General features: G+C 47.4%; 9 protein-coding genes across 9 annotated transcripts; 3 read left to right on the top strand and 6 right to left on the bottom strand.

Annotated features, from left to right (window-relative positions):
• Positions 1-134: 134 nt before the first annotated feature.
• Positions 135-392, bottom strand: N7469_001322 (uncharacterized protein; the record flags this gene model as incomplete). The annotated part of the gene is made up of 1 exon (XM_056640242.1): positions 135-392. One exon carries the CDS (start codon positions 390-392, stop codon positions 135-137), a length of 258 nt encoding a protein of 85 aa, XP_056505999.1.
• Positions 393-886: 494 nt separating this feature from the next.
• Positions 887-1,359, bottom strand: N7469_001321 (Dabb family protein; the record flags this gene model as incomplete). Its single annotated transcript, XM_056640241.1, has 3 exons — positions 887-1,042; positions 1,132-1,242; positions 1,294-1,359. The coding sequence occupies 3 exons, from the start codon at positions 1,357-1,359 to the stop codon at positions 887-889; spliced, it is 333 nt and encodes a 110-aa protein (XP_056505998.1).
• Positions 1,360-2,152: 793 nt separating this feature from the next.
• On the top strand, positions 2,153-3,454 carry N7469_001320 (alpha-hydroxy acid oxidase; the record flags this gene model as incomplete). Its single annotated transcript, XM_056640240.1, has 3 exons — positions 2,153-2,292; positions 2,359-2,675; positions 2,748-3,454. The coding sequence occupies 3 exons, from the start codon at positions 2,153-2,155 to the stop codon at positions 3,452-3,454; spliced, it is 1,164 nt and encodes a 387-aa protein (XP_056505997.1).
• A 104-nt stretch (positions 3,455-3,558) lies between these two features.
• Positions 3,559-4,363, bottom strand: N7469_001319 (MscL family protein; the record flags this gene model as incomplete). The annotated part of the gene is made up of 4 exons (XM_056640239.1): positions 3,559-3,663; positions 3,719-3,863; positions 3,952-4,152; positions 4,227-4,363. 4 exons carry the CDS (start codon positions 4,361-4,363, stop codon positions 3,559-3,561), a joined length of 588 nt encoding a protein of 195 aa, XP_056505996.1.
• Positions 4,364-5,249: 886 nt separating this feature from the next.
• On the bottom strand, positions 5,250-6,511 carry N7469_001318 (uncharacterized protein; the record flags this gene model as incomplete). The annotated part of the gene is made up of 5 exons (XM_056640238.1): positions 5,250-5,598; positions 5,657-5,841; positions 5,899-6,030; positions 6,118-6,189; positions 6,242-6,511. 5 exons carry the CDS (start codon positions 6,509-6,511, stop codon positions 5,250-5,252), a joined length of 1,008 nt encoding a protein of 335 aa, XP_056505995.1.
• A 1,306-nt stretch (positions 6,512-7,817) lies between these two features.
• N7469_001317 (DUF614 domain protein) lies at positions 7,818-8,922 on the bottom strand (the record flags this gene model as incomplete). The annotated part of the gene is made up of 2 exons (XM_056640237.1): positions 7,818-8,053; positions 8,118-8,922. The coding sequence occupies 2 exons, from the start codon at positions 8,920-8,922 to the stop codon at positions 7,818-7,820; spliced, it is 1,041 nt and encodes a 346-aa protein (XP_056505994.1).
• A 2,664-nt stretch (positions 8,923-11,586) lies between these two features.
• On the bottom strand, positions 11,587-11,787 carry N7469_001316 (uncharacterized protein; the record flags this gene model as incomplete). The annotated part of the gene is made up of 1 exon (XM_056640236.1): positions 11,587-11,787. The coding sequence occupies one exon, from the start codon at positions 11,785-11,787 to the stop codon at positions 11,587-11,589; it is 201 nt and encodes a 66-aa protein (XP_056505993.1).
• A 231-nt stretch (positions 11,788-12,018) lies between these two features.
• N7469_001315 (Inositol polyphosphate kinase) lies at positions 12,019-12,417 on the top strand (the record flags this gene model as incomplete). The annotated part of the gene is made up of 1 exon (XM_056640235.1): positions 12,019-12,417. The coding sequence occupies one exon, from the start codon at positions 12,019-12,021 to the stop codon at positions 12,415-12,417; it is 399 nt and encodes a 132-aa protein (XP_056505992.1).
• Positions 12,418-12,449: 32 nt separating this feature from the next.
• Positions 12,450-16,084, top strand: N7469_001314 (inositol polyphosphate kinase KCS1; the record flags this gene model as incomplete). The annotated part of the gene is made up of 2 exons (XM_056640234.1): positions 12,450-14,113; positions 14,200-16,084. The coding sequence occupies 2 exons, from the start codon at positions 12,450-12,452 to the stop codon at positions 16,082-16,084; spliced, it is 3,549 nt and encodes a 1,182-aa protein (XP_056505991.1).
• Positions 16,085-16,146: the final 62 nt, after the last annotated feature.

Below are 16,146 nucleotides of genomic sequence, written 5' to 3'. Positions count from 1 at the left end.
TGTAGCCGTGGCCAAGTACTCTGTGGTAGTGAATGAGCAAGATCGAACAAGGTCATTTGCATCTGAAGATTGTCAGTTTAAACCCCAACGCTGTATTTATAGATAGACGGATAAACTTTGAAGTATACATACCGTTATCTCTTCCATCTTTGCTGAACTTTGAGATACAGGCATCGCATTCGGGCAAACTCTTTGCTGCTCGGGGGGTCCTTGCAGATGCAGTTCAACTCGGCAGTATCGTCATCGTTGGTTTTGCTGTCACAGGAGGATGTCAGGCTCACTACTGGGGCACAGACATCTTTACACTGAGACGGGAGATCATTGGCATCAACATCCCCGGCCACCACATAAGTTGCCAGAGCAAAGATGTAGAACATCGATGAGGTACGCATGGCGAATAACAACTTGAAGATCGAGGTGCTAGGCTTTGGTAATAGGCTCAAGGTTATGTCCAGAGTATCAAGATCCAGTTGAATAAGACCATGTCGCCGAGTAGACCTGGCTTTTATAGATTCCAAGGTCCAATGTTTGTCGGATTTCTCCGCCTTTGACACATCCCTACATTTGTCGGTCTTCTCTCATCTCCCGACTGGTGCACAGATTGAGATCGTCCAAGGCACCAGCATTCGTTCCCCACAAATATGTATGCATTTCAAAAATAGCAAGGTTTAAGATCTACTTTCCGGGGTCATCATCTAGTAATTAAACACTTAGTTTCCTACTACTGAGCGATGCTAAGCAAATACTAAGAAATGGCTCTATTGGCTTATAGTTCTCACTGACGTCATCTTCCGCTGCCAAGCCCGGGGGATCTTGAAACTCCGCGGCGGGGGGAATGCCGACTTCTCCAATTGGGAAAACAACTCAGTTTAGAATGAATGCAGTGCTAGTATATGCCTGGGGTATAGTCAATGGCCTGGGCTTTGACTAAAAGTCCACTTAGGCTGCGGACAAACTCCTGGTGCACGGGATCTTCCTTGCAATAGTAGTCTCGATCTGCTGCATTTTCAAACTCAACAACGAAGGCATGAGTGATACCGTCCTAGTCGTTTTGTCAAACAACATCGTTCTTACATATGACACTGGAAACTTCTTTCTTGTGAAATAATCTCTTGGTGTATGGCTACTTACCTGGATACCTTCGGGAGAGTTGTCGGCACCCCCCGACGACGTTTTGATATAGGGCTTCGAGGATGATGGATGTAGACAATTGTCTTTCAGACCGAGCATACGCGTACATACCTGTGATTCTGTTAATTGATTTCTGCATACTACCGCCCAAACGATTCATACATCCTTGATCACTTGTGCATCGACGCCTGGTTTGAATTGAAAGAGTACGATATGAGTGATGGACATAGTGCTGCCTGGAGCTTTGTTGCACAGCCACAAAAAAATAACGAGAAGAAAATCTTCCTTCGGAAATAGGTCACACGCGTTGCAGGAATGTTCGTGTTTCCATTTGATTGAAGACGAAGCCGAGCCGCGGGGTCCGACACAGCCACGTGACCCCATATGGGTCTCTATGTATAGATTTCAGTTTAAGTGAGATTTATGAGATCATTTGAATTTCAATAATGCATAGGTTCATTACAAGATGCGCCATGCTCATAATGCGTGGAATGACTCTTCCCCGCCGTTCAAAAAACAATAAGCCGCAGAAGTTGGGGCATTGTTCTTTGCACATAGAACCTGTCTGACAACTTCGATAGGTATAAAACAGTATTTATTTTGCGTCTCGAGTTCCTTGCTTTTTACTGTTTCGATACCTAGGCACATCAAATTAACTGAAAGAAATCGTTACGTCAATTAATTGCTGCAGGTCGAAAAATGCACCTGTCCCCAGACTAGATAGTTAATCTCCATTTACAATTAGGATGTTACAAGATAGATTTTCCCAACACAATAGAATACGCACGCAATATGTAATAAAAGAAGAGGCCAAAAGAAGCGGCCATTGAAAACATGTTGATATTCCCGAGGTTATTCAAACTTATCAACACTGAGCATTAGGGGTGTTCTACCAGTAGACCGGATTAATTTCCGGCGCCTTGGCGACTAAGAGCTGCTGGAAGACATTTTTCTCTCAGACCTTTTCCCCCAAGCATCAGCTTTCAATTATTTCTGTTTGCTATCATATTCACTAGTGAAAATGGTCGATGAGAACCCCATTACTGTTGAACATGTGGAAGCCATTGCTCGAGAAAAGCTTCCGGCGTACGTTCTTGATTACTACGCCGGTGGTGCAGATGATCAGACAGCAATGAAGAGAAATCAGACTGATTTTGGCCGGTAAGACGTCAAATCCCCCCCTCGATGGTTATACGATAGTACCAATATATTGACTGGAATAAACAGTCTATTCATTTTACCTCGTGTCCTTCGTGATGTCGCTCAAGTCAAGACATCCACTAATTTGCTTGGTCATACATACCCCCTCCCCATAGGTATAGCTCCGACTGCAATGCAGAAATTAGCACACGGAGAGGGCGAGTTGGATGTCGCTCGTGTGGCGTTCTCGATGGGACTGAATATGACGCTGTCCTCTAACTCGACTACATCGTTGGAAGATGTGATGTCTGTCAACCACCACGAAGCCAGAGTACCATTCTGGTTTCAGATATACATGCCAAGCAATCAAGAGCTTATCAAACCTTTGTTAAAGAGAGTGGAAGGTAAGATAATTTCAGGCCCCACTGGTATCTACTAACTAGTAAGAAATCGAATTGGAGCTAATTGCTGTGCAGCTGCCGGATACGAAGCTCTTGTTCTTACGGTTGACACACCGGTGCTTGGAAACCGAATCAATGAACGTTTGAATCCACTTGTCCTTCCCAAGGGTCTCAAGCTTTCCAACATAGCGAGCTTATATGGACAAAAAGAAGGCACCCCAACCAGCAACCGCACCCTCATGAATGCCCGTTCAGCAAAGGAGGCGACCGAGATCCGCCAGGCAATAGGAGATGGAGCACATAGTGCTTCTCTTACTTGGAGAGAAACCATAGAATTCTTGAGACAGAATACTAGCTTGAAGATCATTCTGAAAGGGATATTAGCACCAGAGGATGCTGATCTTGCTATTGAGCATGGCGTCGATGCTCTCATCGTTTCTAACCATGGCGGTCGTCAATTAGACAGTGCTCCTTCGACTATTCAAGCCCTGCCAGAAATTGTCGCGACTGTTCGAAATCGGATTCCGGTGATATTCGACGGAGGGATACGTCGCGGAAGTGATGTATTCAAAGCCCTCGCATTTGGTGCTGATTTTGTATTAGTTGGCCGACCAGTACTGTGGGGGCTCGCATTTAATGGACGTGATGGTGTTGAGACAGTGGTGAATATATTAGAACGAGAGCTAAGTCGTACTATGGCATTATCTGGGGCAGTGAGTATTCGGGATATTAATCAATCTTTCTTAAGGCGCTTGGAAGGAGGTCGATTAAGCAAGATGTAGTTGACGGGCACTTGAATCAATTAAATGAAATCGATATGAAATTCTTCTGGAGCTTAGCGGCTGGTACTGTATACTCGACGTAGAAGTCCAAGATATCTGTTTGACTATGATCTATCTCCGGTGAGATCTTCATCATTGTGGTCCTCGTGTTCACCAGGTAAGTCTTCTCTTCCATCCTGCCAACTTGAGCAGTTGAGACAACGTTTTGCCTGGAGTTAAGTTCAGCCATCTATCTATCGACGCTGAGAGTTCAATGAGGCTCACCTCGACACTGATATACTTTTTGCAGTACCTACACCTTATCGTGGGCTTGATGATTTTGTTGTGGGAAACAGCCATGTACAAGTGAGCGACCGCGAATAATGTCATACTCACACCCAAAAAATTGAGGATAGTCTCAATAAACAGGCTATCAAAGTTTTAGCGATAACTTTGAGGATGACCATACTGATTATGGTCAAGGATGATGCCAGATGAATAGAAGATTCCTGACGTACCCCCATGCAAGTACCAACGCCCCATCATCCCTGGCCTGCTTGACTGTATTATACCCTTGACCATGGATATAGTTCGGCCCCCTTGACAAGACTGCGAACTTCTGATCCATGTTCCGATTCAGAAATGGTAGAAGCGAGATAATCGGTAAAACGATGTCTGAGACGAAGGAAGTCACCACTTTGGTGAAGGCATTAGCAATTCTATTGTAATGAGGATGTCAGCCACCTGCACCTTTTTAAGTCCCTGTTGAGATTATTTCAAAGAAAATCCTGACATGAGACCTAGTGCGACCTCCAGAACATTATCTCGCGCCGCAAAATTGACAAAGGCGTCAAATCCATGCTTGACTTGTTCGCCTGCTGTCTGTCCGACACGGATCAATACATCGGTGCTATCTTCGAGTCCTCGCATAGTGTACGGACAGAAACTCTATGTTACTTTCCTCGTCGTCCAAAGAAGCTCTTTATTCTTATTTCAGACCGGGGGTCAGACTTCCATACACCCTCTCGCGTCATTACGCATGATTGGCAGTCATGTGGGAGTCGTAGGCGGGACGGGCTTAGAATTGGCCCGCTTGGCAGTGAGGGGGGAATCTCAGATGTCTCCTCTAAGCAACCAATGGGAGATTCGATCTTGGAACTTAGTGATGGATTCAATGCGATCGACGCTCACAGATCATTGAGGTTTGTGCAAATGGATTCGCTATCCTAGTCACGCTGTTCACCGTTATGAGAAATGATCGTTCTTTATCTACACATAGAATGCCACACGGTGGATATCACTGGAAAATTAGACTTTGCCTAAGAATTTCCAAGGTTGCCCCTCACCAAAAAGTGCGCATTGTCCCGGTTATATCTAAGTGTACGAAGATTTACGGTGAAGATCAAGGCGATTCTGAAGAGAAAATCGGACGAAACAACCTTGAAATCCGCAAGCATGGAAAACATCTTCGTGTGGGTATCGGATCGTTCTAATTACCTCTAAAGAAATTGATTCCAACCAATTTGAAATTCGATGAATGAAGTAGCAGAGCTTCTGAAAGATACTGAAGATTGTAAGCTTCAGATAAATGACATTGTTATAATACTTAGGTTGAGGAATAGACACGAAGATCAGCGACAAAGTTGTCCGCAATAGCAAGTATACTGTAGAAAATGATAGGTGACCAAAGAAGGGAATCAAAGAGTGTAAGAATGAAAAAAGTGAGAGAACAATTGTTCACAACTGACCAGTGCTCAGAAAGGACTCGAGATTTTGTTAAATACGCAACTCACGAGGAATCCGTTCTAATGAACATTCATGCTGGGCTGTGAGGGTGACGGGTCTCCTCATTAGAAAGAGTGGTAGATGTGTGCATGGTTTCGCCATTAGGGCTAGGCATGTCGCGAGTCCAGGACAACTTTTCGTTCCGCTTTTCAGCAATGTCATCACGACTGCTGGCATTGGTTGATACGTAGCGCGACCAAACCCTCTCGCGGACGACTTTGAACAATGGTCGCATGTTTGACAGGCAAGCAGCGACAATGCCGACAGCTGGCTCAATGCATGTCCAGACACTTGGGTCGACTTGGTTATAGGTGATATCCGATCCCGATCGGGAAAGATCAATGAGTGAGACGAGACGAACGATGTCGAACACGAGGGTCCTGTTTCTTGTTAGCCTTCTCATATTATTGGATCGGAAGTAAAGCGGGGGGAACATACAAGAAACCGACGATGAAGATACCCGACAGACCAAGCCTCTGGGCTCGGGAAATGGGCAGACCCCAGACGGCGTGCATGGGCATGAATAGAATCATAGCGTCGGTCACGATGTTAGGAATTTGAAGACCATAGTAGAATCTACCCATGTTCAAGCAGCCACCCGGCATCATAGGGTTCCAAAGCTTCTCAATTGGAACGCAAGTGAAACAGCCCACCAGAATACCACCGAAGGCCCATCATACAACGATAGCAGAAACAATCCACACCACGATGTCCATGCTCTCGACAGGGAATAATCGCCTGTAAAGCATAAGAATCGAAAGCTTAATGCAACCAATGCAGCAGGTGTAAAGAATCGAGCCGGTGCAAAGGGTCTGGGGAAATGTTAGCACATGCTTCATAATCGTTTGCATTGATTGCAGGATTGCTCCAGCAAAGACAAGGCTGTCATTCCAACGCACCTTCAGATAAACAGTGATCTGCTCAGGTCTCAGATAGACGATATGTGTCCCAAGCCCATTACAAAAGCACTGCTCAAAAGTTAGTACTTTCATCCGAAGATGCGTTCAGCCGGAATGGACCTACAAACAACTCCTGCAATTGAGATTCCATATTCGAATAGCTTACCCCGTTAGTAAATGAGAGCTGGAATGATTGATAATAGAGACTTACCAAAGCGCCTAATATGAGAAAATCATCAAGATAGAGACCAGTTCCATTCACTTTTCGTGAAATAATTCGAAATCCTACGGCCAACGTAGATAGAATGAAGGCAAAGCATGTCGAAGTAATCACCACATGGCGCAAATTGTCAAGGTCATAGCCAGCAGAGCTCTCTGGAACGGAACCAGCCATCGTATCAGGTATTTTGGGTACGGCAACGGCAACGGCAGTTGTATCCTTTTGATGCAGCTCCCAAGAAGCGCTCCAAAAAACAAGCTGAGGAGATTTGAATGAGAGATATCCCGATCAATAAGTACCAAAATAACGGAACCACGCAGGAGACCCGATAGTCTGTTTACATCGTGGTCGACAGGTCTGAAATTTAATATCCTCCATTTCAACTTTAATATCCTGATCATGGCTGATCCAGAACAGCGAAGGCAAAAGAAAAAAAAAAACCTTCTCCAGTTTTGCTGTACGGCAATCCCATCCTATAGTGGAATATCAGACCTATCACACCCTTACTTCAGAGCAAGCGATCCATGTCCGCGATCATCAGCACGTCTAATGCATCTTCAAGTCCTGGCGGACAACCCTGGACATAGGTCAAACTCGATCTCATTCTGCATATTCAACCCGGCTACCTGGTTCGTCCGGTCGTGGGATCCACGATCGCCATGATTGCAGAGGCAAGTTTTTGCTGGGAGCTTTGACACGTCTTCAGAGACAATACAGAGCAGATCTTAGTATTGGTACTATTTCTAGTACAATCCGCTGTCAGGATTAATCGCCTCCGAGGCAAATGGAGATCCCTGTTTGAACCTAAGCTCATTGGAAAATCGATCATGAAGGGAAGGGTTGTCACCGATTGACTAGTCTTTTCTTTTTTGATTTATTTCTCTTCCTTGCACCTTGGCCTTTGCAAATCGGCTTTGTTAAGTGCCACCATTTTGAACCGAAAGGGCTAAAATTGGTCAATGTTCTTCTTCTGTTGTGGTACCCTCGGACATGGCTGTGTGATGCGAGTCATTTGGCCGCTCTAAAAAAGACATCCCACCAGCTTGCTTTCCCCGTGGTCCACTGCAAAAATTGAATGATCGCTATGGCATTCGTGGAAACTGTAGTCTTTTATTCCCATTCAAGATACTGGGTGGCGATATGACAGGTCGGCCATGCTCTCAGCAACCGGGTCCCCGGCTGAGGATCGGCAAAGCGCGTTGGGAACTGGTGTTCTTCCACTCGCCACAGGACGCAGAGAAATGCATTGCATATGCATTTTTACATCCTTTGGTTTTTACCTTCTTCATCCTTTGAAAACCCTTATCCGTGTGTGCGGGGGACTAAAATCCACTTATACCAATTGAACAGAGAACAGCTTCGTGCACATATCAATCAAATCGCATCCGATAGTTGATTATACTGTAAGTTATCATCGCTTCGTTATAGATACATGACTGTACATTCATACACATCTCAAACTTCTGGTTGTTCGCTGTCATCATTTGGGTGGCGGTGGATATGCCATTGGACCGGGGGCTGTGTATGGCGAGAGCAAGGTAGCTCCTCGCTCAAGGGCTGCGCGACCACGCCGCTCCTCACGTTTCTGAATCTCCTTCTCATCTTGAATTAATGTACAGCATGTGCAGCAGGTAGCTCGCACACAATCCGATGCAATACTCCCTTCAATTCCATACGCCTTTCTGGTGCGAGTGTGCTGTATAGTTGCGAGAAGCCCTAGACTCGCCGGGTTAATAATGTATTTTTCCTGCCCACGCGAGCGCAAATGTGCCTAACTTACATTGACACCCGCATAACAGAGTCATTGCAGTGCATGACCCGTTGCATATTTCATATCCCAACATATTTGTGGGGTCCTCTTTCCGTGACTTCAGGCTGAGGCGGTGCTGAGTCTTTCCATATAAGATGCATGGAGAGAGCAATCCCAAACAGCATGTCCCTATGCTTGAACACTCACAAAGGCCGTGGTGCCATGTTCCTCCAATTACCTCTTGATTAGGGTGCATTATTTGCCCTGGCTGGTGATATGTGGCCAAATCATCGATTGCCGGTGCTTGTGACGGAGCTGACACAGGCGGAGGGGGAAAGAAAGGAGACTTAGGCGACTGTAATGGGTTCGCATCCGGGGTGACAGTGAATGTATCTGTGCGACTGAGCGCTTCTGGGTTGACTTTTGATGGCAAGGGTCCGGGGGAATTAGGTGGTTGTCCGAATGCATATTGTGGTGATTGGATAGAGTCTGGCTGTTGTAGTTGAGGTTGGACATTACTAGCAGCGGGTGTGAAATGAACAGGATGTTGGTCGAACTGAGGGTATCGCGAGTAGGTGGGCACACTCCCTTCGTCTACTTGTGATTCGTTCTCGTGCCCTTGGTATACTGCTGCTGGCTCCGGACGCTGAATTGGATGTTCTAATGCCGGTTGTTCATGTTCAGGAGCTGGCTGAGAATGCACTGGCAATGGTGGCAAGCTTTCTTCAGTGGGATACTGTGTCGCCGCATTCATCTCCAATGGAGTTTCAATGAACGAATATCTTTGCCTCTGATCCAGCTGGGTATTGAGCTGTAGCTGTTGCGGTCGACTCATTTTGATAACTACTATCGCCAACGACTCTCAACTATAAAATCGACTTTCGACACTGATCGAAACTCTACCTCGAGTATGACGGGTATGAAAAGGTTGCACTTGACGATTTTGCGATTTTCGAGTCAGGGGATATTGCGACTAGAGTTCGTGTTTGCGACAGATGTCGCATACCAACAACTTCTCCTGGAGGTCAATGCACAGCTCAAATTCAGCTAACAAAAGAACAATCAGCTAGTGCAGCTTGCACTGAAATGATATACGGTGTCAGATCAGATCGGAGAGGAATGAAAAAGAGCGTTAAATTTTTTGAGAACTGCGGGTGATGGGGATTCGTCTTTAATGAAGTGGAGATCGTGATGAGTTGAGATGGGGCCAAGTCAGAGCTTCGCGGGGCTTCAAGGATCTGACTGGCCTAGAAGCTCGCAGGTTCATGGCGAACCTGGTCGCCAGGGCGGTGCTGGGTCCCTAATGCATCTTGTTCACATCGTTAAGCACGCTGGTTGGGTTAAAGACCCGCCCGGCGCCTCCCGTTGAAGCGTTAGGGCCAACCTCATCACACGCCGAGCCAAACGAATGTGACTCGCGTGTAACTGTGAACTGCCGAGTACTCGGGGGAAAAATAATTCAATTTTCATTATCTATAAGGCATACTCCATGGAATGTATATATGCTCCATCCATTGAAAAGGGGATTGTTTGAAATATGTCCCCATCCCCTCCGCAGACTACCTAAGTACTAGGTAATACTTAGGGAGTCAGGGGCACAGCATATAGTTTTGACCCGTAAACAAAGTACAGCAGTGTCGTGTGTCCTTTGCTAGTTAGTATCGAGTGATGAGGCGCTATCAAAATCCACTACGTCACGTCTCCTTTCGAAACGCCTCGTTCTGCTACTAGTAATTACTACTATATACTCGAGCTAGTACTTAAAAGTACTAATATCATTATTGCTGCTAGCGGGCCGGCCCTAAAAACAACCGCCTCAGTTTGTCGTTGGAAGTCAAGTACGTACAGTAGTGCTGTGATCTTCAAGTTGAAGGCACAACAGAAACTGCATGTCAGTTTCCGAGAGAGGATGATTGTCACCTTTATCTAAAAGCTTGATAGACATAAGGTTATGCCTATCCATAGACATAAAAATGGATGTATTACACTAATGTATCAAGTACCTGGTAGGCACATTCTTCTTACTGACCGATCATCTCCCGTTTTGTTTGTTCGGTCTCAATTATGGCCCTACTGATGCCCAAGTGTATGGATGCCTTCATGTTGCTTAAAATTGATTAAGTTGGACGAGTCATACAAGTATCACTGGCGTCCTAGGGTCAACATGAAAATCGATCAAATCTTATTCTCATTCAACCGATTACTCTTAGTACTACGGTGGCGTACCATTACTACGCAATTCAAGACACTGGGCTCGATATAACACAACTTCCAAGGCTGAAGTTGATGGACCTCGAAATTGGGATAAACTGGGAAGTTAGTGCCAGTGGTAGTTCAGATTCACAAACAAGCAAAACCGAGTGATACACGAAATGAAGTTCTGTGTCAACTTGCGTGTGCGAGCAATGCCTACCCTTTAAAGCTGTGCGGCTAGCGTGATGCTATAATCTTCCTTGAAACGAAGCTGAAAAATAGGCATAACGGGCCAAGTCAGCTGCCCCTTGAGACTTGACCGCTGCTTCGGGCCCAATGTTTTCGGTTTCATAGGGCCAAAGGCATGCCTTGAATGCGAGATAGAACGAAATCGAGTTGCAAGAAGCGGATTAGCCTATCCGAAGAATGAACTTGGTGACGCCTATGGCCGACCGTGATAGCTGCACGCTGTACGCGAGGATCTCGTGATTGGTGTGAAACTATGCAAAAGAGCGTTCCAAGAAACGATTGATCGACCCGAGAACCCAAGGTATCCCTTGTGCCCCCACAAGTTGACTTACCGTTGAACACCGGACCAGGGATCCCAGCTGGGGAACGACAGATGGACTTCAATTCATTTGGATCCTCCCTTAATCTCTGGATGAAACTACCTACATCTCCAGCTCTCAAGGGTCGAGTCTTCCTGCTAGTTCATCTGGGCAACCGGTCAGAAGAGGACCAGGATATTGGGTACTCCATACTCGAAAGGGGGAGGGGAGGGGGGGGAAAGACTAAGTCGACTGGTCCTGCAGATTGCCGATCTGTACCCTATGGAAACTCCAGTTGTAGATATGGGCTACTGGAATGGAGATAAAGCTGCAGATGCAAAATAAATGTAGGGTGAGTAGATAATCCTCAGAAAGCTGGGGATAGACTACCATACCGAGAGAAAAAGAGAAAAGAGAGAGAAGAGAGAAGGAAAAGGCGGAGACAAAAAGAAAAGGGAAGAGGCAACTCGATCAACTCGTGATTTCATTTTCTTCTCTTCTTCATCTTCCCCCTTCTACTTCGACCATAACATATTATCACCCTCCACCTCCACCTCCAACCCCAACTCTTTTTCAGTCGTTTATATGCAGCCCTCCTCCTCCAATATCATTAATCCAGAATATCCGAAGAACTTCTAGAGACTCCATATTTTCCATTACAAGAAAAGCCCCGATCCCGGATCCACTCGTCTTGCAAGGCGGTGACGGACGATCGGCGTCACTGTCCTACCTGGGCTCAACTTGCAGCTTTAATTCCTTTATCTTTCCAAGCTCAGACTGGAATTTCGAATTGTGAAATTCCCGACCTTCTCCATCTTGCAGTCAGAAACAACCTGTAAGATCTCGTCTTGGGCCAACGTGCTCGATACTCGTCTCCGTGTGTGTTCGTTCCCCTCCCACTGACTAGGCTTGAATGCTCTTCGTGACGCCAGTCTCTCTTCTGGCTCGCTACCCTCCATATCGAACTATTCTTCCTTCGATCCTGCTAGTTGCCGTGATCCGCTCTCCAACCTTAACTAGCTTCGCCGTTGGCTTTTGGTGTTGCCCCCGTCGCTGTGTCGCAAACGTCTCTACTCTAACCCCCTCTTCTTACTCTGAACCACTGAACCAATCTCCTTTCGATCCCTCCAATAGCAATCTATCGTCGTCCCTACCATTCCGACTGTGCAGGCCTGACCAATGTCCTCCCCATGTCAAACCCGCCTCCCGCTCCCGAACACTCCTTGCCTGGCCCCCTGGTAACACCTGCTGCTCCCGCCCAACATGATTGCTCGGAGACCGACGACAAGTCGGTCAACCCACGTCACCACTTGTCGCAGGACCAACATTTGTTCTCCGGGGGGTCTCAACAGGAGATGGAATCCCCATCGCGGGCTGAGTCCCCCACCATCCGTCAATGGTCCCAGCCCACTCCGGCTTTCGCCCTAAAAAGAACCCAGACCTTACCCTTGGAGACTTTTTCCCGCCCCGATACTTTTCATAGTCCTCAATTGTCCGAACGGGATAGTATCTTTGCAACTCACTATCTCCCCTCAGAGAGCGGCGCTAATACCCCACAATTGCCCCCCCGAGAAGGCCGTGGACAATGAGCATCAGATCAATTTGATTCCTGGCCTCGATAATGTGCCCGGATCTCCAACTCCTGCCTCTAAGGTCTCCCCCCCTCCATTCTCACGTCGGCCCTTCCCACATGGAAGTTGACGTCCGCAGACATTATCCTTTGCGCCCTCCTTCTCACTACTCAACTTCTCATCTCCCCCGTCTGTCTCTGTTACGTTCATCCATCTCGTCCGTCGATCAGTTAAAGTCCCCAGAAGGAGAGGCGAGCGTGACCGTGCAACCGGTGCCGTCTGGTGATGGTGAAACAGGTACGAAGACCAGTGACTTTGACAACGCTTGCGCTGAACGTACTTTCCTCCCGTCAGCTATAGACGATGTCTCTCATTCTCCTGGCTCATTAAGTCCATTACGTGGTCACGACCAGCCATCGACTGACACAGAAGCTGTGCCTTTTCCCCCTTTAACGGACTCTGGCCGAGGTGCTCCCCTAGAAGGAGGCTCCAGTCGAGGTCGCAGAGGGCGAGTGGATAATTCCATAGAGGCGAATCTGACCAATGCGGAGCTAGCATCGAACGTCCGCAGTCGCAAATCCAGTCACTATCTTGGTCTTTTCAAGGAGAACACCACCTCCCCGGACCGTAAACGATGGGAGGACCGTGAGCGAACCCGGCCGCATGAAGGGCATGCCGAGTTAGGTCCCGCGATGGATTTTGAGAAGCAGCATTTCAAGGCGGCGCCAGATGACGATCAATCACTGCGAAAGAGTATTTCGCTTCCTTCGCTGAGCGATGGACAGACATTTGAGCCACCTAGCCCGGTCGATCCTTCTCATCAAGCCGATCAAGAAGAGCCACCCAAGCGCCCTTGGCCAACACTGCCATTAAGCCTTTTAGAAGAAATTCGAAATTTCCATCTAACTCCTGGTGGTGGCCGCGGCTCTTCGTTTTCTAGAAGTATTCCGACACAATATGCCGAACGCGGTCGAGATTATTTTCAGGCAGAACCCCACGTTGAACGGTTTTCGGAGTCTATGGACTCTCTCGAGGATGAAGCAGCTGAGCACTCACCTCAATTCGAAGATGAGGAGGAAAATGAGCAAATCTCATCTGCAGTCTATTTCCCTCACGAGCCAGTTACAGTACCTGAAGATGGCCAAGAGGAAGAGCCGATGGCGGCAGATTCCCATAGTGTGCAAAAAGTTCAGCTATCAGCAGATAAAGGCCACGAGTTGATGCTGATTCCCCAAGAGCGTAGCACCACTTCCCAACAGGAAGTTGGCCATGTGGATATCTCCTTTCGATCTAAAAATGAAAGTAAAATCCTTCATGGCGATATTTCGGGCCTTCGATCTCCGGCAGATGGCATCCCTGAAATGTCTTTGAGTACAATTTCTGAACACAGTCACGGTAATGACTCCAGTGTCGACACTGAGCCACCGTCAGCGGACGAAAGTGTGCAATCTATGTTTGATGAATCTAGTCTCACCGACGACGCCGACACGCCCACTGCGACACCAATCCAAAAATCACGATTGGCCACTAAGCGCAAGACAACAGGCCCCCTCGGTGCGGTGGAGCTGAAACCCTATCGCCATCAGGTAGGCGGCCACACTACTGTATTCCGTTTTTCTAGGCGCGCAGTATGCAAGCAGCTTAACAATCGTGAGAATGAATTTTACGAGCGTATCGAAAGGAGGCACCCGGATATGTTGGTGTTTCTACCGAGGTATGTATCATTCAGATGTTATTAATTATATGGGAACTCTGATGTATCCCTGTTCTCGGAATTTGTTACTAATAGTGTCCGGGCAGATACATTGGCGTGCTCAATGTCACTTTCTCCAAAACTTCAAAGCGTCCAAAGGGTCTTGCCGAGCAAGCTGTCGTTTCACCTGAGAAAGTTCATACGAATGGGTCTGCAACTGTGCATTCTCATGTCGTAGAGGCACCCGAACCTCAGCGAATTGTCAGCCAGAGTCAGATCACTGGCGTGATTCCTAAAGTCATACTTGAGAACAACCGCCATATTATCCCAGCTGATTTGTTTGGCCGGCCTCAGCGTTTGCGAATGGCGGATGAAACCCTAATGAGTCGGCCACGCTCCGCTGACGGCTTGGACCACATTGCAACAGGGCCTGATTCATCAGCGGTCAAGAAACGCAAAAACAAGATATGGGGTGCCACTACCGTCAATCGGAAGCTCCAGGAGCAAGTTCTTCGAGAGGTATTCAGTCCCCCTGCAGTTCATCAACATCGTCGGCATGCTCGTGGGCATCTCAATTTGACAAGAACCGCGTCGGACATCCCGCATCGACGTGGAAACATGTCAGAAGATCACACCTCAAGCAGTCGATCGCCTGGACTGGCCAGAGTTCATTCCTTGCAAACCCCGGGTATGGATATTCCGCCGTCGAACAGCGACGGTGTTACTCTTTCATCGTCGGCCTCCACCGCCTTCGAAGACAAGCGTGCCCGCGACGAGTCAACCAAGCATGACGATCCCAACCGCGCAAATTCGTTGAATGGTGGCCACCAGTCTCGAAGGCGTCACTCAGGTGGCGGCCTCCAGCGGCGAGGTAGTTTGAACTCGCGCAATAACAGTGAGCTTGTCTTCTTTGATGACGAGGGTTATGGTGGAGACCGGGAAGACGAGATATTTTCCATGGAGGGAGATGCTCTGGCTCCTCCAAAGCTACCATCGACCACTCTGACATCTGCTTCCAGCCCTGTCAAACAATCTTCTTCTGAGACCCAGATGAACACTTTCACATCTCCTAGCAAGCTTCACGATGCAGCAGCAGCCATGGATCACAAGGGCGATGAATCTCATTTACCAAGTAACCCCAAGGATGCTCAGCTCAGAAAAGATGAACGCGTTCAGTTCTTCCTTCTGCTAGAAGACCTTACAGCTGGCATGAACAAGCCTTGTGTACTCGATCTTAAAATGGGCACCAGGCAATATGGCATTGAGGCAAATGAGAAAAAGAAGAAATCTCAAAGACGCAAATGCCAGTCGACTACTTCACAGCAGTTGGGCGTCCGCCTGTGTGGTATGCAGGCGTGGAATGTAAAAAAGCAAGAGTACATCTTTGAGGATAAGTACTTTGGTCGAGATTTGAAATCTGGCCGAGAATTTCAAGATGCACTCACACGTTTTCTCTACGACGGAGTCAGTCATAATAGCGTTACAAAAAAGATTCCGGTCATTTTGGAAAAGCTATCGCTGCTTGAGCATATGATTCGTAAGCTGGACCGATATCGACTTTATGCGAGCAGTCTCTTGATCTTGTATGATGGGGAACCGTCAGATCCCACTCCTCCAACGGCCAATAGCCAGAGCAACGAACGCCCAGGGCTGCAACGCCGAAGCTCCGATGATGGCCATAATAACACGAAGGTCCAATTGAAGATCGTGGACTTTGCCAACTGTGTCACTGGTGAAGATGAACTTCCTCCTGATACGCCATGCCCACCTCATCACCCAATGGACATTGATCGTGGATACCTTCGAGGTCTTCGGACACTCCGAATGTATTTTCAACGGATTATGAAAGAAATCGGACAGGACGAGTTTGTGGAACGTGGAGAGGGCGAAGCAATTGCTCTTGGCTCTCAACCTGCTGTTCGTGAGACTCCCTCCAATCAATACTACGACGAAAGTGTGATGGAAACCGATACAGGCGAAGTCAGCTTCTGAAGCGATTTCTGTTCTCTTATTTTACTCCTCCCACGCACTTTTCTCTTATCTTCGGCTTGCCG

The sequence above is a fragment of the Penicillium citrinum genome, assembly GCF_028827155.1.
Source record: "Penicillium citrinum strain IBT 23319 chromosome Unknown utg000001l:1.0-4955037.0:1.0-4956770.0, whole genome shotgun sequence".
In the NCBI taxonomy this organism is placed as follows: Eukaryota; Fungi; Ascomycota; class Eurotiomycetes; order Eurotiales; family Aspergillaceae; genus Penicillium; species Penicillium citrinum.
This window is presented reverse-complemented; position numbering and strand designations above follow the sequence as displayed.